Here is a 24063-nt window from a genome sequence, read left to right on the forward strand (position 1 = left end):
ATGCTGACCCATTTCCCAAAATGGTCAAAAAACACTGGTAGATAAGGGGATCCAAATGCATTATCATAGTACTGTTGACACACAATAAAGGTGTGGTTTCGGATAACCTCGTAACAAAAGTAATACCAATCCCCCATTTTTGTTTCACCCAAATTGTTTACTTGTTGCATAATTTAAAAATTATATTTCAGTGAAGTTGTGTATATTTTGTAAAAACACTCTTTGTGTGCATGTTTCAGGACTTCAGCAGATAGTGTTGAATCACGGGGGTAGGCAGCTTTTGTTGCAGAGTGGTGCGGTGACGGTCAGTCAGCAGCCCCAGAACATTGTGGTGCGAGCTGCCACGGCCCAGCCCAATATCCTTCAGCTGCAACCCTCACAGCAGATACAGGTAGTCTGCAGTTGTCAGTCATAGCCATGCATTTGCACACTTGAGTATTAACTCATTTATGCCTAGTGGACTCTCCCATCCTTCTAAATTGGATCAATTTATTTCCAAAATTAGGGATGTCTAGTATATTTATTTCTATATTTAGAATATTTCTTACAGAAATTCCTTTAAGCAAGCAGCGCAGACCCTGCATCATGCGGCTTCTCATCTGGGTCTATGCTGTTTGCCAAGGCATTTTTTCTTGACGCTAGGCATAAATGGGTTTATTGGTATTTTCATTTTTGCCCAACTGAAAGTTTCATGAGTTTGAATCACAATCCCAGTCAAGCCACACAACTTGATAATTTGTGCAGGGATAAGTTATGAAAATATTTTGTGTTGTACATGCTCACCTTTCCTTTAAGTTGTATTAAAAAATGGCAATTGCCAATTGCTATGTGCACTCAGCACTTGTAAACTGCTTCGACTGTCTTAACTTAACCAGCAAACATATGAGTTATCTTAACTACATAATTGTCCCCTACCGGTGAAACCGGAGGGGACTTATGGTTTGCGCTCCGTGTGTCAGTCAGTCTGTCAGTCCGTCACATTTTTCTGGATTCTGCAATAACTTTAAAAGTTCTTCATATTTTTTCATGAAACTTGAAACATGGATAAATGGCAATATGGAGAGTATGCACGTCATTTCATTTCGTTCCTACGTCAAGAATTCTGGTTGCTATGGCAACAGATATTAAAAAAAACAAAACAAGTTTTTACTGACAATGGTGGAGTTTCACCGGTAGGGGAAAATATTGCTTGGCAATCTCTTGCTTTATCTAAGGTTTGAAAAAAGAAGTATATAAACACAACATGCTGTTGCCAAATAAATAAAATAAGATTACAGTTTATTATACCTTGTTGCGTCAAATATAGTTGAATAACTGTTTTCCTTTTGTCTGTCAAAATACTTGCACATTATCTGTTCAAGTTACAGATTTTCTTAAATACTCATCAGTTGAAATGCCATTAATTGTTTTCGTTGTGACTTTAGACCCTCACGGCCCATACTATGAATCAGCCTGTGCGGCTGATGAACCAGTCAGGTCAGAGTGCCGTTACCATGGTGAACATAGGCGGTCAGAACATTCCACTGTCTCAGCTCTCGGCTCACCTTGGAAACCTGCAGGTAGGCCAAACTTCTACAGTCATTTGTCTTTACTGTGAATTTATTATGTGGATTTGGGAGTGTACTGAAGGTTTTAATATCTGCATGCTTGGAGGATAATTTACTTAAAATATCTTAGTTTGATTGATACAATTATTATCAAATATATCATTATGCATTACTAGATTTTATTTAGCAAACACAAACATGTATTTAACTAAATAAGGCTTTAATCAATAGTTTAACAAACTTATTAAGCTTATTAAATTATATGATATCCAAGTAGCTAATTATTTGCAAAAGAAAAGAGAGAAATGTTGCTTTAAAAAAATCCTAGGGCGTTACATACTTTGGATAATCACTTGCCCCCTAGCATTTAAACCTGTCACAAGCAATCAGATGTCAGCTTAAGTAAACCCCAAGGATATGGATACACCAATATTAACATGCACAAGTCCAATCTTAGACATAGTGGCATTTGACCAATGAAAGTCAACACTAAAACTTGCAAGCATTCTCCTTGATACATATTTTGAGACTTGTTAGAGACAAAAGGGTTTGTAGTCATTTAGACTGAAGGCCAAAGATTAAAATTATTTCTGTTGATTTAAAATTAAATTGGGATATTTAGCTGTCACACAAATTACATATACAGTACTGGTCAAAAACAGAAATATTGCTGGTCTGACATCCTATTACCAGCCATCAAAAGTGATTCATCCTTAACTGTACATGATTTAAAATATTAGAAAAACAAATGTTACAGAAACAATTCCATATTCCAGAATCAACATGTGCAGCAACAAGTCCCTAAGCAACAGCCACAGCAGCAGATATCTCACCCTTCAGCCTCAGCAAGTCCCTTGACCTTCAGTCAAGGTCAGCAGAATGTTCCACAGCAGCTGGGCGGAGGTCAACAGAGGGTGTTGCTAGGTAATTCTCCCAGCGTGACATCTGTAAATGTGAGCGGGGACAGTCAGATGCAGATGATCCTGCAGCAAATACAAGACAGCTTGAAGAAATCACAGGCAGCTACTAATTCTGCTGTATCCAAGACACTACAGACCTTCTCGGCTGTTCATGCATTGCCAAACATGGCTGTAACAAGCATTAAACAGGAACCTGGTGTTGTGGCTCAGTCAAATAGAGTTGTCACTCAGACCTTTGTACCAGCGGTTTCAGTGAAGTCTGAGGCTAGTATTATAGACGGCCTAATAAAAAAAGAAGCTGATGTTAAGCCTTTCATGGCTAGTTGCTCTGGTGGGGCATCTTCAAATATATCTCAACTTCTTCAGAACAATGTACAGAATACACCAGTGACAATCACAGTCTCAAATGCTACCACCCCAATGTCCTTGTATCTAGTGTCTAATAGTGCTCAAAATGTAGGAGGTACATCATCTTCCATATCAAGTGCCTTAACTACTAACTCATCCATGACAAATGTGCAGCATAGTTCTAGTGACTTGGTGAATGCTGATACTGCAACCATATCAATTCAAAGGCAACAGCCCTCTGGGGTCATGTCTGTGCAGACTGTTCAGCTGCCGGTTGAGTTTCAGCAGCACTTTCAGCGTGTTCAACAACAAATAAAAAATGTTCAGGCTGCCACCAATTTAACACAGGAGCAGAAGCATGAGCAGCTGCAGCAACTTTACATGTTTCAAAAGAAGATTCTGTTAAAAGGGCGTGTAATTTCCAGCACGAAAACAGAAGCTAATCAGCAGCAAATGAACAGTGTTGTTTCACATAGTCAACCACTGTCATTTGATTCACAATTGCTTACATCCAACAAAATAAGCTCTGTGCCAAATCAAATTAGTACCACCATGCAACAAGCTGTGACAGCTTCCAATATCGGTAAGAAATGTATGCCAATTACTGTTCTTGTGTGGAGATTGGCAATGAAGTTCTTTCTTCAGTTTTTTTTCTCCTTAAGTTACCTATGACTATGGCAGTTGTCAGTCTCTGTAAGTAATTCAGCGATACTGGTACCAGTACTTTCCCCAATCGGACAAAAAATCAATTTACCGCAGTGATATTTGACTCAAGTACACCGAAGTCAGTATTAAATGTACAAAAAAACAACATTATTCTTTTATATATTATTAATTATTTGTTTTTAATTTATCTTAACTTTTGCATTCCATGTAATGTATTTTTTTATGGACTGAACCCTGTAGAAATAAAGTATTTTTAGCTCGGCTGTTTTCAGAGAAAACCTGAGGTATTGTCATAGCAAGCTTGTTGTGTCGTCAGCCGTCCGCCGAAGGTGTGGTTCTAAAACCTTGACATTGGCTCTTAAATCAAGGTGCTTCCACCTACAACTTTGAAACTTCATATGTAATTGCACCTTGATAAGTTCTACACGCCACACCCATTTTTGGGTCACTAGGTCAAAGGTCAAGGTCACTGACCTCTTAAAAAAAAATCTTCTGACAAGCTTTCATTTATTCAAAACTGCACCCGCAGTCAAGTGTTGGCAACCGTTATGCGGTGCTCTTGTTTTGAATTTTCTTCTGGCTTACAAATTTGTACTTGTATATACTCCGTTAAAATTACTTATATTTAATCCATGTTGTTTTTTCTTACAACAGGTCCTAAAATGTCCACCATGAATTCGTCTTCAGGCCCTATAATGTCTAGTGGGAGTGCCTCTCCACAGTTTTTGCCAGCCCCTAGTCCTTCATCCAGTCATTCATCCTTGCCTGTCAATCACCTGCCACCCACTCCTGGGATAAATGTTTCCATTGCAACACAGAGCCAGGCTGTAGAGACGCCACAATCTAATACTGAAGCTAGTGGAGCTCAGGTTGCTGTTCCAACTCAAATCAAGGTCTTTTTTCATTGTTTGCACTTGGCTGTTAATGTTGTGTTGACGGTGATCAAGCGGATTTGATATTTGAAGAATTTGTAAAAGATGTTCAAATATTTTTTTGTTGAGCCCATTTCGGAAAGCTGGATTAAGCATTCTCTATATGTATTCTTATAAACCAGATTTGTAGTTTCTAAAGTTAACAGGCTCAGCTGTCGGACTGCGGGAACTCTTCCGATAACACATTGACAGATTTGGAATGACCATAAAACTATAAATAGAAATTCCTCATACCTTTTGTTGACTCTTTGTCCCGACAAAAAGCGCGCAAAATCTATGCAACCATGTTCAACGTCATGCCTTATGCATGGAAAGCATGCATATATTGCTTTTAGGGTAAAAACATTGAGATCTGTGAATTTCGATTAAAAGCATCGTTTTTTATCAAAGTTATATCGCGAATAATTTTGACTTGATATTTCCTTTAAAATAATTTCAAATAAAACACACTGCATCTTTATTGGTACAGTCTTTTAGTTGAGTTATTATTGAAACAGTTATTGTACTGATTAAAGAGAACATCCGGACAAAACTGGATTTAGTGTTGTGCGTTATGAAAACACGCCAGTGCTCCAGCTAGGCCTAAATCGAAGGGCGCGGCGCCCTGCCCTTCCGAACCTCCGCCCTGCCCCCCCGAACCTCCGCCCTGCCCCCCCCCCTAAAAAAAAAAAAAAAAAAAATTTTTTTTTTTTTTTTTTTTTTTTACATGATTATTCATAAATCTCTTATTACATTGTAATTACTTTAATCCTCATTGTAGACATTATATTTGAATGGTTTAATAATAATGGGAATAATACAATTATTTATAACATATAAATTAACATGCAATAGGAAGCATTCCAGTAACACCCGCGCGCTCGTTCGTGCCCTTTTCACAAAATACTGCGCGTCGAAAGTGCCCTTTTGAATAATAAGCCCCCCTGCCCTTTTCAAATCCTAGCTGGAGCACTGCACGCTAAGCACGTCCATTGACCTTTTGTGTATTCTGTGGTGTTATGACAAAACTGTTTATAATGCCATTATTTTTTAAAGCAATACTGGCTAAATTTAATTTCTGGAGATTGGGGGGGGGGGGACCAGTGAACCTCCAGCCAAACATTACAGTTTTCAGACATTTTTTCAACTTTCACCCATGTCTATGGTCTTGATAACATGCAGAGAACCAAATATGATGTGTATCTGATTTAAATACTAACATGATTTTTTTGAATGAGTAAACAAAGTTAAAGACGATTCACCTTTCAACATGAGCCATCAGTAGGCATACCACATTTTCCAATATTATACATATTTTGGTTGCCTGTTCCAGATCGCTGATAAAGTGCTCACCCTCAGTCTGACACAAGCGCAGAAGGATAAGGTTCTGTCATACCTGGACCGTATGAGCCCTGAGCAGCAGCAGCAGTACCTGCAGTCACAGCAGCATGTCCTCCAGCGCATACAGCGCCAGCAGCAGCTCAACGCACAGGTCCGTGCACAGGTTGAGGCTCAGAAGAAACTGGCAGGTCCCAGTCTGAGCCAGGCGGGGGCTGCAGAGTTTAATGATTCCGAAGTTTCAGTAAAATTAGAGGTAATGACCAGATAAGGGAGATTGTTATCAAGCTTCCCCCAACCTGACAAAAAATATATTAATAAAAATAAACCAATAAAAAAAAAGCTGATACAGGGTGCAAGATCATGTGACTTTTTGGGGTTCCACCTTTTAACTTTAATGGATTTTAACAGGACGGTAAGTGGTGCTTAATTGTCCCCTACCGGTTTCACCGGTCGATGTCTATAATTTACATTTATCTTTTTGTTGCAAACATTTTCCTTTAAGAAAGAATTGTTTATACAAAATGTGCAAAACATTATTTTCTCGTATTTTGTGTCTTAGTGTATTATCAATATAAAGTACCGGTAGTGAATTACACAATTTGCAATGTATTTTACTTATTCTCATTATTTGCACCTGTCTGAAATTACAGGGGCATTCATCATCTTAAATGACTGTTCTATTAATTATTGCAACTACAATTGCATGAATAGCTTTATTTAAAAAAAGATGTTCTATTAAAGTTCCTAAATCCCATGTGTCTTTAACAGATGTCTGCTATTTGCATAGATGGTATATACATGTAAGAAATATTTGTTTACATTGTGTGTTGCAAAAAACATGGCTGCCAAGGGGCTTAGAGGGGGCTGAGTGGTTTTTAACCAGGTTTTCCGAAGGAAAAAACTGGTTATTAGATTGGCGAATGCGGGCGGGCTGGCGGAACAAGCTTGTCCGGGCCATAACTATGTCGTTCATTGTCAGATTTTAAAATCATTTGGCACATTTGTTCACCATCATTGGACGGTGTGTCGCGCGAAATAATTACGTCGATATCTCCAAGGTCAAGGTCACACTTTGAGTTCAAAGGTCAAAAATGGCCATAAATGAGCTTGTCCTGGCCATAACTATGTCATTCATTGTGAGATTTTAAAATCATTTGGCACATGTGTTCACCGTCATGGTACGGTGTGTCGCACGAAAGAATCACGTCAATATCTCCAATGTCAAGGTCGCCACGACTAAAAATAGATTATTTTTTTTTTAAACAAACTTACAAAGGGGGTTAATTTTGTTTGTTCATTTCAAAAGTTCAGTTTGAGTTTTCTCCCTTTATCAGATTTTTTTTTCACAATGAAAACCTGGTTTTGCGACTATTTTGTCCCTTGTCTTAATTTGGCTCTAGTATAGTGAAACCTTGTAAACACAAGCAGTCATATTTTTTGTCAATCCACATGCAATGTGCTTACAACTCTGTTTCAAATGATATCTTGGCTTAGTTAAAATATGGCTTTGTAGCAACCTTTCTTCAAAGAAACCATTTTAACACAAAAAGTTACTCTTTTTGCCCAGTCAGCATGAAACTTTATCGAAACCATCATTTTATGGCATCCAAGCAAAGTTTTAAAAATGGTACTGGATAAAAAGCATGCAGGTCAGATGCCTCATATATTAAAAAAAACTTCACAAGAGCTGTTAAGAATAGTTCAGTTCCTTCAGATCTCAGTTGAGCAACTTAGCGTCTTTGGTTCTCTTGTTAAGTTTTTGGACTGACATTTTAGAAATTGGAATATATTGCACAATTCTCTATTTCTCAGAGAGGAAAGAGTTTATTGAGAATCTATATGATGCAGCAGTACCAGATGTCAAATAAGCACTTGTGCTGTTTATTTGATATAAATATTTATAAGTGATAAAGCAAATACAGCGGAACGAACATTACATATTTCCTTGTCATTGAAGTTGAACCCGATTTATTAGTTTAATTTGAGGGGAAAAAAAAAACATGTTGGTTTTTCTAAATTAGAAGTCATAAAAATAATCTAAGGTACATTACATTTATGTAAACAGCTGTGTTAATTCACACTGAGCTATGCAAAATATTGGTTTCATTCCAGTGTTAGTTTACTTTGAAGGACAACTAATATGCCATATGAACGTTCTTCTATATTTTTTTCTTCACAGCCCTTGTCCAGCAGTATGGCTACAACAGGGTTAGCCATGCAGCCTCTGGCAGAAGTGAGGAAGATCCCAGGGCCCATCTCAGTTGCTGGCCTGACGCAGGTGAAGGTTGAACCAACCACAACACTGCAGAGGGGGACCAAGAGATCATTCATGGACATACCAAAGCAAACCTTGTAAGTTTTCATGAATACATACATTTTGCATTTTATTGTTTATAAAAATATTTTGAATTTGTGTTATGCTTGTAAATGTGGTTAAACACAAGTTAATGAAGTTTAAATTAATAAAATAGTAGCTCTTATAGTATGTATTATAGGCTGTTATGAATCAACAATATGATGTGTTAAGCCGCATAAAATATTGTTATACCCCCATTACCATTGGTAATGGGGGCTATATAGGAGTCACTTTGTCAGTCTGTCGGTCGGTCTGTCCCGAAATTTCATCCGATCTTCACCAAACTTGGTCAGAAGTTGTATCAAGATGATGTCTAGGTTAAGTTTGAATATGGGTCATGCCAGGTCAAAAACTAGGTCACAGGGTCACTTAGTGTAGAGTTTTTCCCAAGAGGGCAAAGAGGCATGGCGCATTACTTTCAAAAAGGGCATTTTAGCGGGCAGTTTAGGCAAAAAAGAGCAAAAACATTCCCTGAATACCTTAATTATGGGGAAACATGTAATCGCATCAGAAGCAGTTGTGGAAAAAATAACATATAAACAAGCACATTTAATGGTAATAGATGTATTTAGCTTACTATGATTTATATTAATATATTTACCTTGCAATTTACATTTAAGTTCCATGCTGTTTCAATAAACTGTACAGCACGACAAACATAATAAAGCAATATATGCATATGAATCTGATTATACACAGATCCACTAACATATAAATGAAACCATGTTTGTCTAATCCCATTTTCTAACAATAATCTTGACAGATGTTTAAAATAACATTGCGAGTAAATTGATCGCTAACAATATGCAAACACTCTTTTCCGTGACATACATCCACCGAGTAGATTACAAATAAATAATGTTGTTGCTATCTAAAGCATTTTTATGCATTGTTGATTATCACAGACATTTCATTAATTCCTTCTTAATGTATAATCTCCATCGTTAATTTTTTCGTTTACGACGTTATTTGCCATTTTTGCCTAGTCTCAATTTAATTCTGTATGGTCCGCCATGTTGATAAAATGTCAAATGATGTAAGCGACAGGTGCGCATAGCAACGTTAAATCGTATACGCGATTTGCATTTTGTTAAATTAGTATACGTCTCAGTAATTATTTCAATAATTAGATCTAATTATCTCAAAGACGAAACGATAAAGAATAAATTTGTTTTTGATTTTAAATGTAATTATGCGTAAAAATATATGTTTTGATATAACTGAATAATGCATGCAATGCACAATTGCAACGAGAATAACATAGAGTTTTTCATCAAAAGTCTCCGAAGTAATGATATTATCGTGGAGCAGTACACATTACCGACCGAACAGTGCGTGTGGTATAACATAGCCTCCGGCATTATCGTTTGATACTGACACGGGGTTATTCACGCATGACTAATTCACAGCTTTGGAGCAGTCAGTAAGACCTACCTATCAATAGAGCACTGTAATAGATTAAATCTGCTCAATTAATAAAGTCGATTAGAGGTTGACGTCTCTCGAGTAAATCAAGCACAGTCGGAGCGTCACAGACAATCAAGGATGCTGATTTTGCGGACCAAGTTAGGTCATAAGGCAATAAAGATGTTATCGATAAGGGCGCGTGGCTAAATTTGCCTTTGAAAAGGGCAGAGTGGCTATCCGTGAGGGCGGCGTGGCTTTTCGCCACGCTTAAATGGCCTGGGAAAAACACTATTAGTGTGTTTTAAACTGAAAGTTTGTCCGGTCCATGACTATGTCATTTATCGTTAGATTTTAAAATGACATGGGACGGTGTGTCGTGTGAAAAAAGTACGTCAATATCTCAAAGGTCAAGGTCACACTTGGAGTTAAAAGGTCAAATGCTTGTCCTGGCCATAACTTTGTCATTTATTGTGAGATTTTGAAATCATTTTGCAAATTTGTTCATAATATGGACGGTGTGTCGCCCGAAAGAATTACGTCGATATCTCCAAGGTCAAGGTCACACTTTGAGTTCAACGATCATAAATGAGCTTGTCCTGGCCATAACTCATAACTATGTCATTCATTGTAAGATTTTAAAATCATTTGGCACATTTGTTCACCATCATTGGACGGTGTGTTGCGCGAAAGAATTACGTCCATATCTCCAAGGTCAAGGTTACACTTAAAGTTCAAAGGTAAAAAATGGCCATAAATGAGCTTGTCCGGTCCACAACTATGTCGTTTATTGTGAGAATTTAAAATCATTTGGCACATTTGTTCACCATCATTGGACGGTGTGTTGCTCAAAAGAATTACGACGATATCTCCAAGGTCAAGGTCACACTTTGAGTAGAAAGGTAAAAAATTGCCATAAATGAGCTTGTCCGGGCCACAACTATGTGGTTCATTGTGAGATTTAAAAATCATTTTGCACATATGTTCACCATAATTGGACGGTGTGTCACGCGAAAGAATTAGGTCGATGTCTCCAAGGTCAAGGTCACACTTAAAATTAAAAGGTCAAAAATGGCCATAAATGAGCTTGTCCAGGCCATAACTATGTTGTTCATTGTGAAATTTTTAAATCATTTGCCACATGTGTTCACCATCATTGGACGGTGTGTCGCACGAAAGAATAACAGTGAACCCGCGTTTATCCGGAATTCGATAGTCCGGAAATCTCGCGATCCGGACGAAAGTCAAGGGGAACGGATTTATTATGCAGTATTTTACCCAGTTAAGTCGGGAATCTCGAGCTCCGGATCAGGACATAGATTTCGCGACACTGATCTGTGTATTTAGCTGTAATTTTGTCTTGGTAATCCGGATGCTTCCCAACATGGGGGCTTAAATGCCCACCCGCTGTATAAATAAAAGCGCACCGAGGCGTGAAGTATTGTTGTTTTAGGCTAAATGTTTAGGCGTGATAGCTACTAGGCGTGACTAAACATGATTCGACTCCGACTTTAAACTTAATTGATATCTGCATTACACAATTCATCTTAAATGACACATTTGTTTAGATGTTTGATTTTCTTTAATGTCTTAAATGAGCTGAACACACGATTAATTAAGACGCATGGAGAATGATGACTGTTCTTCAAGACCGATCCATCAAGGAGTGTCGCCAAACAAAAGTGACGGATTTTTTCACGAAATGAACTTGTTATGCGTGAAAAGTTGTGCGAGGATTATTTAAACAATCCATTTAAAATGCATCTAGCGTAACATGTCGCTAGTTTAATCATTTCAACATTCTGTTGTATGAGACGGGTTATAAATAAAGTTATTAAAACAGTATCGCAGTTTTATGTCTTATTTTCATTTGCCTTCAACACCCTTGATTTGTAACTCTGTGACGTCACCAGCTTACAGCTCGAGTGCCACTCATGGCAACGTTTTAAGCTCACCTGTCACGAAGTGACATGGTGAGCTTATGTGACAGTGTGATGTCCGGCATCCGTATGTGTGTGCGTGCTTCCGTCCATCCGTCAACAATTTGTTTGTGTAGACAGTAGAGGTCACAGTTTTCCTCCAATCTTTATGAAATTTGGTCAAAATGTTTATCTTGATGAAATCTGGGTTGGGATTGTATTTGGGTCATCTGGGGTCAAAAACTAGGTCACATAATAGGTCAAATAATAGAAAAACCTTGTGTAGACAATAGAGGTCGCAGTTTTCATCCAATCTTTTTGAAATTTAGTCAGAATGTTTATCTTGATGAAATCTGGGTTGGGATTGTATTTGGGTCATCTGGGGTCAAAAACTAGGTCACTAGGTAAAAAAACTAGGTCAAATAATAGAAAAACCTTGTGTAGACAATAGAGGTCACAGTCTTTATCCAATCTTGATGAAATTTGGTCAGAATGTTTATCTTGATGAAATCTGGGATGGGATTGTATTTGGGTCATCTGGGGTCAAAAACTAGATCACTAGGTCAAAAACTAGGTCAAATAGCAGAAAAACTATGTAGACAGTAGAGGTCACAGTTTTCATCCAATCGTTATAAAATTTGGTCAGAATGTTTATCTTGATTAATTTGGTCAGAATGTTTATCTTGATAAAATCTGGGTTGGGATTGTATTTGGGTCATCTGGGGTCAAAAACTAGGTCACTAGGTCAAATAATAGAAAAACCTTGTGTAGACAATAGAGGTGGCAGTTTTCATCCAATCTTTATGAAATTTGGTCAGAATGTTTATCTTGATAAAATCTGGGTTGGGATTGTATATGGGTCATCTGTGGTCAAAAACTAGGTCACTAGGTCAAATAATAGAAAACCCGTCAACAATTTGTTTGTGTAGACAGTAGAGGTCACAGTTTTCATCCAATCTTTATGAAATTTGATCAGAATGTTTATCTTGATGAAATCTGGGTTGGGATTGTATTTGGGTCATCTGGGGTCAAAAACTAGGTCACTAGGTCAAAAACTAGGTCACTAGGTCAAATAATAGAAAAACCTTGTATAGACAATAGAGGTCACAGTTTTCATCCAACCTTTATGAAATTTGGTCAGAATGTTTATCTTGATGAAATCTGGGTTGGGATTGTATTTGGGTCATCTGGGGTCAAAAACTAGGTCACTTGGTCAAATAATAGAAAAGCCTTGTGTAGACAATAGAGGTCACAGCATCATGTGTTTCCGGCAGCCATTTTGAACAGAGATCAATTTTTGTAAATAAAGATTAACCGCCACTTCAAAGAAAAACAAAGAGAAACAGACGAACCAGAGAGCCACAACAATACCAGAACATCTATCCACTACGCCGCACTGTCCCTTACCCTTCCGCTGATTCTTTTTTTTTTTTTTTTTCGTAAATTTCTAAAACTTGCAGCATTTCGGACGTCATTTGGTATTCGGAATTATTTTTGGCTTCTTCATCGCATAAATTAAACATTACCAAATGACAAATTAACTACCTTATTTACTTATATAAACTATATTGGGTTGTTTACTGGTGCGGTGCCTGCATTTAGTGCTTTACACGTATTAAGAGCTGTGTCAAATAAAAACCATTATTATATCACACACATAACATCTAAGATTCCCACGAAACTAGCGTCGTTCTTTCTTTATTTCATTTTCATTTCTACAATATGTCGTCCTACAAAAGAGCATCCATCTACCCATCTAAGGGGCAGTGTCAAAACCTGACCCCTTTACTAGGGGAGGCACGTTCAGGGTCGGATAGGCATCACCTATCTCATAACACCATGCCCTTTAAGTGCCTCCTCCAGTCAGCTGGAAGTGTAGCCCCCATCATGTCTCTTCTTACCATTTTTCAATTGGCCTCAGGTTTGGCGGGGGTACTCCCCGGACTAGTTGAGCGGGCGGTGCCCCTGGTGTCTGGCTGCGTGCTTTTGCAGCTCAAGTCCGCTCAAGCGCTTGCCACCCTCCTTTCTAGGGGTACTTTCTATCTTGGCAAAGTCGCGGTCCGGGCCTTATCCCCGTCGAACATGAGGACGGTTCATGGTTATATAGCAGGGATCCCTGAAAGCCAGGATTCGATGGAACTTCAGACATCTCTTTCTTTTAAACCTGCAATCTCTATCTCTGATATCCTCATTACTAATTTGGAAAGGGTTGAGCCTTATCGCCCTGCCCCACCTGGCTTTCCGAGACTGGTCAAAATCTCTTTTTTAGCGTCCGTACCAGTCCCAAATAAAATCTTAGTCAAGGACACCAGTATCACCCTTGACATTCGTCCCTGCCCCGTCACACCTGCCCGTTGCTTCAATTGCCAGGTCTTTGGTCATATAGCCAGCAGGGGTAAATGCTCTAATACCACCTCTTGCTGCCGCTGCGCCGGCCCTACTTGCCAAAGAAGGTGCACAAACAAATTTCGTTTGTGCGCCAACTGTGGCGGCCAGCACTCCGCATCCTACCAGGGGTGCCCCTCCTATAAGAAGGCTATCCATATAGCCACCTATGCCAATTTTTATGGGGTCACCTGGTCCGAGGCGGAGAGCAGGCTACTTGCACCTGACACTGTGAGCCACAGCGTGGGCGCCCTAAACTCCATCATCACAACCGGTTCCGCTTCTTCACCTAAACATGCCTCTCCCGGTTCTATCTCGCCCCAACCCGGGAGGACATGCACCATAGTTGAGGGGCTAGTGGGTAAGAGTAACCCCCCTCAACCTATAAATAGGGAATCCCCCCCCCCCCAAGGTTACCTTTGCGGAACCGGTAACCAAACACACACCCGATTTATGCACCCCCCCCCCCCTGTATCACCTATCCAGGGGGATCCACCCACTCAGAGACGCCCTCCTGTGGCTACCAGGGGGTCCTCCCCGTCCACCACGTTGACCGACGGTGCTAGCGACACCACCTGTAGTGGTCCTACACTGTCGAGCGACTCTATGTTTGATATCACGGGGAGAGACTCTCTGGTGACAGTGCACTCCAGTATATTGGAGAACCTTTCTATCTCTGGTATCTGTGAAATAGAGGAGGAACCCCGAGTTAGTGTCCCCCCTAACCGTCCCAGAATGGTCGACTCCCAGACATCCCCAATGAGCTCCCCTACCGACAACACCAGCCGACGTAACTCGTTTGCTGGGGACTCATTTATTAAAATCAAGGATCCGCCAGCAACAGGTCCCACATATAGGAAAATATATCTCAGCGAGCTGGCGGATCTGGTTGCTGAGATAATAAAGGACCAGAAAAGGCCCACTGGGAATCGAGTTATATCTTACATTTATAACAAAATTGATTCTCGATTCAAAAATTGCAGAGAATCAATAACAAAGGTCATCCCCCATGATAAAATTTTAACTAATAAAATCCATTCTGGAACTGGGGATCCTCCAATAGTAGTAGCAGATCAAGGATGCCCCCCCCCCCCCCTCGGCCAGCGGTACCCTCCCTGCAAATAAGAAACACGTTAGGCTTGCCAGGACCCCCGCGAAGCTCAAAGGGGCCTGTGCAGGCCACAAACTAGGAGTTAAATCTCCTCACCACTCAATAAAACAGATTAATCGCAAGTTAATTTCGTACCACTATGGACAGTAACCTGCAAATAATTTCATTCAATGTTGGTGGTCTTTCCGCCAACAAATTTACAGAATTAAAATATTTTATTGACTGCAACCCTAATACCCATATCATATGTTTACAGGAAACTAAATTTTCAAATATTTCTGTAAAACAAATACCAGGGTATAACTGCGAATTTAAGAATTATGTTACTTCAAACCAAAATATTGCTGGTGGTCATGCCATATATATTAAAAATACAATTAATTATGAACACCTGGGAGTGAACAACCAATTTAAATCTGATTGTAGCACTGCTATTGAGGCATTAGCAATTAAATTGGTTAGTGACAAGAACCGGCCTCTTATCCTGGTCAATTTATATTCAAGAGGATGTGATCTTGAAACCCTGAACAACCTCTTTAAGGAATTAAGGACCATTAAAGGACCCTTTGATGTAATATTCACAGGCGACTTTAATGCACATCACCCTGCTTGGGGTTCCATAAATTCAGATGCAGAAGGTCGGGCGGTAATTGAATGGTTGGAGGAGCAAGATCTTATACTGCTCAATGACGGTTCTCCAACCAGGCTTAACCCCACTGGTTTAAACTCCCACATTGACCTTACTGCTGTTAATGCCAGGATAGCAAGTGCGTCTGCATGGGCAACTGTTAAAGATACCATGGGATCTGATCACCTCCCACAACAGGTTACCCAGCTCAACTATATTGCACAGGGAACTGAGGCCCAATGCTCAGGAGAGCAAAAGTTTTTATTGGAAAAAGCTAATTGGGCTCAGTTTAGGGACCTCTGCTCAGATCTCTCCCTTGCAGATGTTCACACCCAGGATCCAAATCTGTTTTGTATTAACTTAACCAGCAGGATACTGTCCATGGCGGAATGTAGCATACCGGTCTCCTCCGGCAAGGTCAAAGCCAGAAATAGGGTCCCGTGGTGGAATGAGGCGTGCTCCAATGCGGTACAGGATCGTAAAAATGCTTTAAAAATTCTTAAAAAGAACCCCGCTGAGCATAATCTTCTTAATTATAGGTCCCTCGAAAAGCAGGCAAAGCGGGTTATTTTGGAAGCAAAAACTCAAAATTGGAAAGAATTCTGTGATTCAGCTATCATTAATAAGAAAAATACTAGGGATTTTTGGCAAAAAATTCACAGAATTAAAGGAAATTCATTCACCCCTGTACCGCTACTTAAATACAAAGGCGAAATTGCCACTACCCCAAGGGACAAGGCTCAATTTTTGGTACGACATTTCCAATCTGTCTCCAGTGACTCAAACCTTCCCGTTGAAACTTTGAATTATCAAAAGCGGTTTGAGACTGAGCACCGAAATATTTTAAATGAGCCTGGGGATAACAGCACGCCTCTCAATTTACCATTCACTATTATAGAATTATTAAGTGCCATTAACAGCAGGAGCAACACCGCCACGGGGCCTGACAAGATAGCATATTTAATGTTTAAAAATATGCAAGCCATAACTCAAAAAATCTGGCTTCACCTATTCAATCAGGTGTATAGCACAGGCAGGATAACACCCGAGTGGAGGCAGGCCACAGTGATTCCAATTCCTAAACCCGGTAAAGACAAAAATGATCCAAACTCATATCGTCCAATAAGTCTAACATCACATGCAGGTAAATTACTAGAAATAATGGTCAAAAATAGATTAGAACACTTATTGGAATCAAATAATATACTAAACCCCTTCCAGTCTGGCTTTAGGAAGGGGCGATCTACTCTTGATCAGCTAGCTAGATTACAACATGATATTCTTTCTGCAAAAAATCAAGGGCAATCAGTATTAGCAATTTTTTTGGACCTTCAGGCCGCCTTTGATTTAACATGGACCTTCGGCATACTAAAAAAGCTAGCTGACTATGGAATCACTGGATACTGTTTCCACTACCTCAGAGCATTCCTAGACAGGGTTCGCACAGGACTTGAAAAGTGCTTGAAAACGAGTCCAAGGCTTGAAAAGCCCTTGAACAAAGGTTGGCCTTGAAAAAGTGCTTGAAAAGTGCTTATTTCGTGTAAAAAGCCTTGAAAATGTTTATTTATGCTCAAAATTACTTTTATCATCGCTTTAATTATTTTACTTAAATCGTTCTTAAGGGAAATATTATGAAAATTTATCATAAATTCTTTCGCGCATAAAAAGTTGAATACGAAATATAAGTTTTGTACACTATTTAGTACGAAACGTTATGTGTACACGTCACAGATTATGTGTATTACGTCAGAGGTTCTCCATTGTGATCAATTTTTGCGAGTGAAAACGCAGGGATGGGGAAGTGTCCTTTCAAACCAGGTAAAGTGAATAAGAGGAGAGAGCTGGAAGAACTGGAAAAGGAAATCAATTCTGTTAAAGACAAAATGTTATAGTAACTGACTGCTGTTCAAATGTAATGAACTAGTCTGTTTGATGTGAAAAAGACGATGTGTTTGTTTGTAGTAACTTTTCAAAGTAAATACAGTACAGTACAGGCAACGTGTACTTTGACAAAAACGTGTGTCTGCGGTGTTCAATTTTCCCGATGGGTGACATTTCGCGGGGGGCGGACACGCTACTGACCGCGGTGTTCGGCGAACACCCAAAATCGCCGCGATTGCACGCTATCATTAACTGGAACACCCGTGATCACCGCAATGCCGCGCGGCCATTGATACATGTAATACCTGTCTGCGATGGTCATTCAAGAGTTTTAAATTTACATGTACAATGTACAAATGAACATAATAAACTACATGTATGTGCAAATGTATGCGTACTTAAAGTGATATTATGGGCAACTAACAGTATTTGCAATATACAATGTAGGTGTGTATCGTAACCGTTGTTTGTTTTTTGTGTTTTCGCTCGATATACACTTGTATTTGTTAATGCAGCATCAACATAATTAAACAATATCCCCAAAAGAAAAATAATCCATTTGAATATCAACCGTACTTTCGTTTTGACAACTTACGACAGAAATGAATCGATGTACGATGCGAGTCTAAATGTAGTTTTCATGCAGATTCTTTCATACCACACAATGACACAATTTGGTTTTACGGATCATTTCAGGTTAGAGGGATGGGTGAGTCATGTAACATATCGAAAATAATATAAATTTTTTATAAACAACTGGTAACAAGATGAGTTGTAGATAATTTCAGATACCACATTCATTATAACTTATTGTTTTCACCCGTTTCTTTTCAGCTCAATTCAACAGTAACAAAATGCCCATCACTTTAAATTATCTACAACTCGTCTTGCTTCCAGTGGTTAATAAAAAAAAAAAATATTCGATATTTTTCATGACAGTTCAGTCCTCTAAGCCGAAATGATCCGTAAAACAAATTTGTGTCTTTGTGTCGTATGAATGAATCTGCACTAAAATGAAATTTAGGTTTACATCGTACCCCTAATCATAACGAAAGTACAATTGATATTCAAATGATTTTTTTATTTTTCCGGGATATCGTTTTAGAATGTTGATGATGCATTCATAGATATGAGTTTATGTAAAGTGACAACACCAAAAAATAACCGACGGTTGCGATAGACACCTATAAACATTGCATATATTGTTAGATGCGCATAATATTACGTTAAATACTTAAAATATCCTTCGACCAGCATGTACATAAAAATAGACTATATTTACTTGTATTCATTATCGCTTAAAGCGGGTATATACGATTTTTTATATGTGTTTAATTGTAATACATTGATAAAATATGTTACAATAACACAAAATAGGCAAGAAAAATTACACATTAAAGCCGAATTTCATAAAATGCAGCAAAGACAAATTAGCGCCCCGAGTCGATTGTGACGTACATATTTTCCTACAATAACCGAAGCATTCGTCTTTGCATTAGGATCAGAGTTAGTGTTCGTGTGTCGTATGAATAGATATCGTTGCAGGAATTCAAATAAACCGTTAAACTAAGTTAAGATTCACATCGTACATGTATGGTTTACATGCTAGCGAATTCGGCTGTACAGCCGTTTTAAATTTCAGAATTAAATATCTGGCTTATTTCGCATTTTTCGACACGTTCTTCTTAACTTTTATTTTAATTTATATTTAAATATATATATAATAAGTTTATTACACATTTTATATAAATTCATAAATATTTGACAACAACGTATATACCCGCTTTAAATGAAAGGGATCAATAATTTACGTTTATATTTAATTAATTTTTTTTTGCGAACACGATGAACACCGCGGAAGATATAATGGGTCCGCGGTGATTCGCGGTGTCCACCTTATTGAAAACGGCCCCCGCGAATATTTGATCTGAACACCCATCGCGGGGGTCGTTTGGTAAGCGAACACCGTAAAATGAACACCGCGACGAGTGGCGTTTGTCAAAGTACACGTTGCCTGTACTGTACAGCCAATGCGGAACAAACGTATTTCGCGATCCGCGGCGGCAAGGCGAAACGAGTCGATGCCGCGTCAGTCGTTGAAGCCGCGTCAGTATGCGGCGGCAGGTCGCATTTCGCCGCGAAACTTCGCTTCTGTCCGCCGAGGCATGCCGCGATCCTTGACATGATGCCGAGTCGATGCGCATCATGAAATAAAAAATCTTTTTAAAATTTTTAGTTACATGTAGTTAACAAATTTTAAAAGAATTATAATAATAATTAAAATCATAATAAATTTATTGTGCGCGGAGTGTATTAGCATATACATGTAAGCATAGTTAATGTGTCTGGCCAATTAAGTTTGTTTCCCGCCCGTAGTGTATGTATTTCACACATAAACAATGTCACTTAATTATGTTTTCGCACATACAAGTGGTCAAGGCTCCAGCATATGGTGGATTTATAAATTAATTGCATGTTGATTTTGCTATCATATTTAAGCTGAGAAAATTAGCTGTTTGAAGCCACATCAATAATCAAGACGGTGAGGACGTATTTGTTGTTTTGTTAATTATCAGCTTATTATAACTATTGTTTGAATATGTGTATGTAAACACGTTTTATTTTGTTCATATTATACAGTTAATATCGCTACTAATTACCCGATAATTCTGTATATTCCAGTTTTAAAGCAAATGCTGGTAAATATTAACGATACACAAACATTCGCGATATTTCCTTAAGTATCAAATACATTTTGGCATGTGTTACTATTTATAGAGATGATGAAATAACGTCTAATCGGGGCTTTTTTTTCAACTGAACACGCGATTTACGCGTGACGTGATGTTCATGTATTTATACAACACAAAATACACCCAAACTTTCCAGACGACGTTCTACATGTCTGCATAATTTTCGCGCGCTTTTTATGAAACAAAGGATATTTTAGCACTATTTATTTGACGCTAGAATTTGCTAAAGGTCGCGTTAGCATTATAATTCGGAAGTGTGTTTCGGATTACAAATTTAATAATGATAATCAAACAAAACATTAACAGTTGCGCGTAATTAATTCTACGCTTCACATACATGTATGTACATGTAGGTGGATAACTTTTCACTCGATCCGCCGCGTACCTATGGATTTACTCCGCGAAAGAACGCGAGGTTAATACAGACTCTGCGTCGTTGCGCGGATCGATGCCGATTGCCACAGCGATACGCCGCGTGAACACACGATTCGGCGGCCGCATACTAATAATCTGGCCGTGGCGTAGCCGCGGATTATGTTTGTGCCGCATTGGCTGTACTGTACATATGTGAGACTCATTGAGTTATGGATGGATAACCTGTATTTCTATGTAATAACTAGAAATAACATGTATGAGTTATTGTGGAATAAGTGTAATGTGTTTGAGCAAATAAAAAAAAGATATTTACTATGTTAATCTGGTTTGAAAATGCAGTTTCAAAAGGAAACTAACGTACGGTTCTCGGCCTTGAAAATGAAAATTTGGCCTTGAAAAGTGCTTGAATTTAGGTTTGAGATTTCTGTTTGAACCATGCTAGAGGGCCGTAAAATCCAGGTCAGGGTCGATGGGGAGTTATCAGAGGTAGCCATAACTGACTGCGGAACCGGTTACCCCTCAGGGGTCCGTAATATCCCCAACTCTGTTCTCCCTCATCGTAAACGGTCTACCTGATGCCGTAAAAGACTCAGGAATGGTTATCTCCCAGTTTGCCGATGACTCAGGCACTTGGTTAAAGGGGTCTAACATGTTACGCCTGCAAAAGAGGGCTCAAGCAGGCTTAGACTCCATATGGAAATGGGCAATTGAATGGGGATTCAAAATTTCTCCAACCAAAACAGTAGGAGTACTATTTGGCGAACAATTTCAGCACTCTTTGGACTTAAATTTAGGCGGCACCAAAATTATCTTTGAAAAAGTGGTGAAATTTCTAGGTATGTACCTAGATAAACAGTTAACTTTTACTCACCACTTCAAATATTTGGCAGAAAGGTGCGAAAGGGACCTAAATTTAATGAGAATGTTAAGAGGCACAGGTTTCGGATCAGATAAAAATAGCCTCTTAACACTCTACAAGTCCCTTATACGTCCAAAGCTAGATTATGGAGCCCAAATCTATGCATGTGCTAAGCCAAACGCCCTAAAAATGGTTGATGCCATTCAACACAAGGCCCTAAGGATAGCTCTGAGAGCCCTAAACTGTACACCGGGTGCACTGCTAGAGGAGGAGGCCGGTGTGTTACCTCTTGACTTGCGTAGAAAACAACAGTCCCTCAATTTCTGGGCCAAGGTTAAGTCTCGGCATGGTTCAAACCCCGTTAACAAACTTGTCGGGACTGGCACCTTCGTCAAGGGGAAAATACTTAAGCGTAAGCATGTCGCCCTACCTTTTGGTGCGAGTATTAGGACCCTGGTTGAGGATGCCGGTCTCGACAAGGTACATGTAGCAGACCTGAGGCCCTCCAAGGCCCCCCCCCCTGGACGCTTGGACCCACTGATGTTGACCTATCACTCTCTAATAAAATAACGAAAACTGACTTGCCACAACTCATCAAGTCAGAAGCTCTCTCTCTTATAGATAATATGTATGCTGAGCATCTAAAAATCTACTCTGACGGCTCCAAATGCCCTGACTCTGGTTTGGTAGCCAACTCTTTTGTAATCCCTTCAAAAAACATTAGTAAAACGCACAGGCTCAGCAACAATCTCTCTATTTTTACAGCAGAACTTTTGGCAATTAAATTCTCTCTGTGCTGGATATTGGTCAATAAACCTACTAAAACTGCTACTTTATCAGACTCAATGTCATCTCTTGAGTCCATAAAAAACAGAAATAGCAGATCTAGGCCTGATATTTTAGCTAGCATTTTGGAACTTCATCAACAGTGCCTAGATAAATCTTTAAAGGTCACATTAGTATGGTGTCCAGCACATGTCAACATCAGTGGGAATGAACAGGCCGACAGGGGGGCCAAAGAGGGCCTCTTGAGGGGGGCCGTAGATGTTGGGGAACCCCTGGCACCTTCTGAGATCTACTCCTTGACAAAGAAATTTGTTTTGGGCGAGTGGAATCTCCGGACCGACAATTTGTCTTCCCGTCGACATACTTTTACTAGACCTGCGAAAACCCTCAGGCCGCCTGACAGATACTCAGCAAGCATTGTGCTTGACAGAGCCATCACGCGCCTGAGGATGGGAACCACCCTATTACCCGGTGGCGCAGGAAAGTATGTCCTCGGTATAGACCCTGCATGTCCTAGGTGCCAGGAACCTCTCACTGCGCCCCACATGCTGCTACACTGTCCTAACCATAAGGCGCAGAGGGACCACCTCGAAGCTGCATTGCACACCCATGGACTAGTTTTTAACCTTACAAACGTGCTAGACCCCAAGGGAGCAGCTAGGGGCCCGGTCTTCTCTGCCCTCGCCAAATACTTACTAGATTGTCAAATAACTGACAAAATCTAGGTCATTGGGGGAGGGAGAGCAGCCAACACCCACCTAATTATACAGTCTTGTGACTGTTTTTCTTTTAAAATGTGTAATCTCTGCACAAACCTGATGTAATTTAATAATTGTGTTGGATTTGTGTCGCTTTTACACAACCTTTATTTTAGCTTTTAATGGGTTTATTGTTCTACCCCGCCCTTTCTAAATCAGGCCAATGGCATTGACCTGGACTTCTTTATTTTAATACATTTTTTATGAGAGTATGACGTTAGTCCACCATTTACATTTTTCAGTTTTTTAATATAATCATATTTTATGGCATTTCTTACTACAAGAAAGGACGAGGCTGTCCAGTAACCTGGGATTGTTGGCTGCATTGCACCCCCTCCCTTCCTCTTTGACACCCCACCCTTTCCCCTTCAAACTCGAAGAACCATGTCGGACTGGAGTGCACGGTGCAGGGCCTTATACCATTATAAACACCTATTTAGCCCTAACTAGGACAAAGTATTGTCGACCTTGTTGAAACTGCTAATTTTGTATCTTGGAGTACATTAAGTATTATTATAACTGCTATTTTGTGTGGCAATTTCCTTATTTTTGTGAAAACTGCTATTTTATATAGCAAATTGCCTTAATTTTTATCACAATATTGCTATTCCTTCACCATAGCAACCATTTTACTTTGTATTGCATTAACTCATGTTAAAATTGCTACTTTTATAGCAAATATCCTAATTAACCAGGTTTTCGGAAGGAAAAAACTGGTTATTAGATTGGCGAATGCAGGCGGGCTGGCTGGCTGGCGGGCTGGCGGAATAAGCTTGTCCGGGCCATAACTATGTCGTTCATCGTCAGATTTTAAAATCATTTGGCACATTTGTTCACCATCATTGGACGGTGTGTCGCGCGAAATAATTACGTCGATATCTCCAAGGTCAAGGTCACACTTTGAGTTCAAAGGTCAAAAATGGCCATAAATGAGCTTGTCCTGGCCATAACTATGTCATTCATTGTGAGATTTTAAAATCATTTGGCACATTTGTTCACCATCATGGGACGGTGTGTCCCACGAAAGAATCACGTCAATATCTCCAATGTCAAGGTCGCCACGACTAAAAATAGATTTAAAAAAAAAAAAACTTACAAAGGGGGTTAATTTTTTT

General features: G+C 39.3%; 1 protein-coding gene across 14 annotated transcripts in view; it reads left to right on the top strand.

The window, feature by feature from the left end:
- Window positions 1–24063, top strand: part of LOC127853230 (BRD4-interacting chromatin-remodeling complex-associated protein-like) — an 81188-nt gene that overhangs the window by 26045 nt on the left and 31080 nt on the right. For 13 of the 14 annotated variants that reach the window (XR_008036535.1, XR_008036534.1, XR_008036533.1 and 10 more), the window contains 6 exons: window positions 240–391; window positions 1425–1559; window positions 2324–3398; window positions 4136–4374; window positions 5726–5986; window positions 7913–8085. Coding sequence is in view for 11 of the 14 variants with exons in the window: in XM_052387537.1 (XP_052243497.1) it covers window positions 240–391; window positions 1425–1559; window positions 2324–3398; window positions 4136–4374; window positions 5726–5986; window positions 7913–8085 (2035 nt within the window). In the remaining 3 variants the exon portion in view is untranslated. The remainder of the gene's footprint in view (window positions 1–239; window positions 392–1424; window positions 1560–2323; window positions 3399–4135; window positions 4375–5725; window positions 5987–7912; window positions 8086–24063) is intronic. The other variant, XM_052387532.1, reaches the window with a different exon arrangement.

Source organism: Dreissena polymorpha, chromosome 12 (assembly GCF_020536995.1).
Source record: "Dreissena polymorpha isolate Duluth1 chromosome 12, UMN_Dpol_1.0, whole genome shotgun sequence".
Classification (NCBI taxonomy): domain Eukaryota; kingdom Metazoa; phylum Mollusca; class Bivalvia; order Myida; family Dreissenidae; genus Dreissena; species Dreissena polymorpha.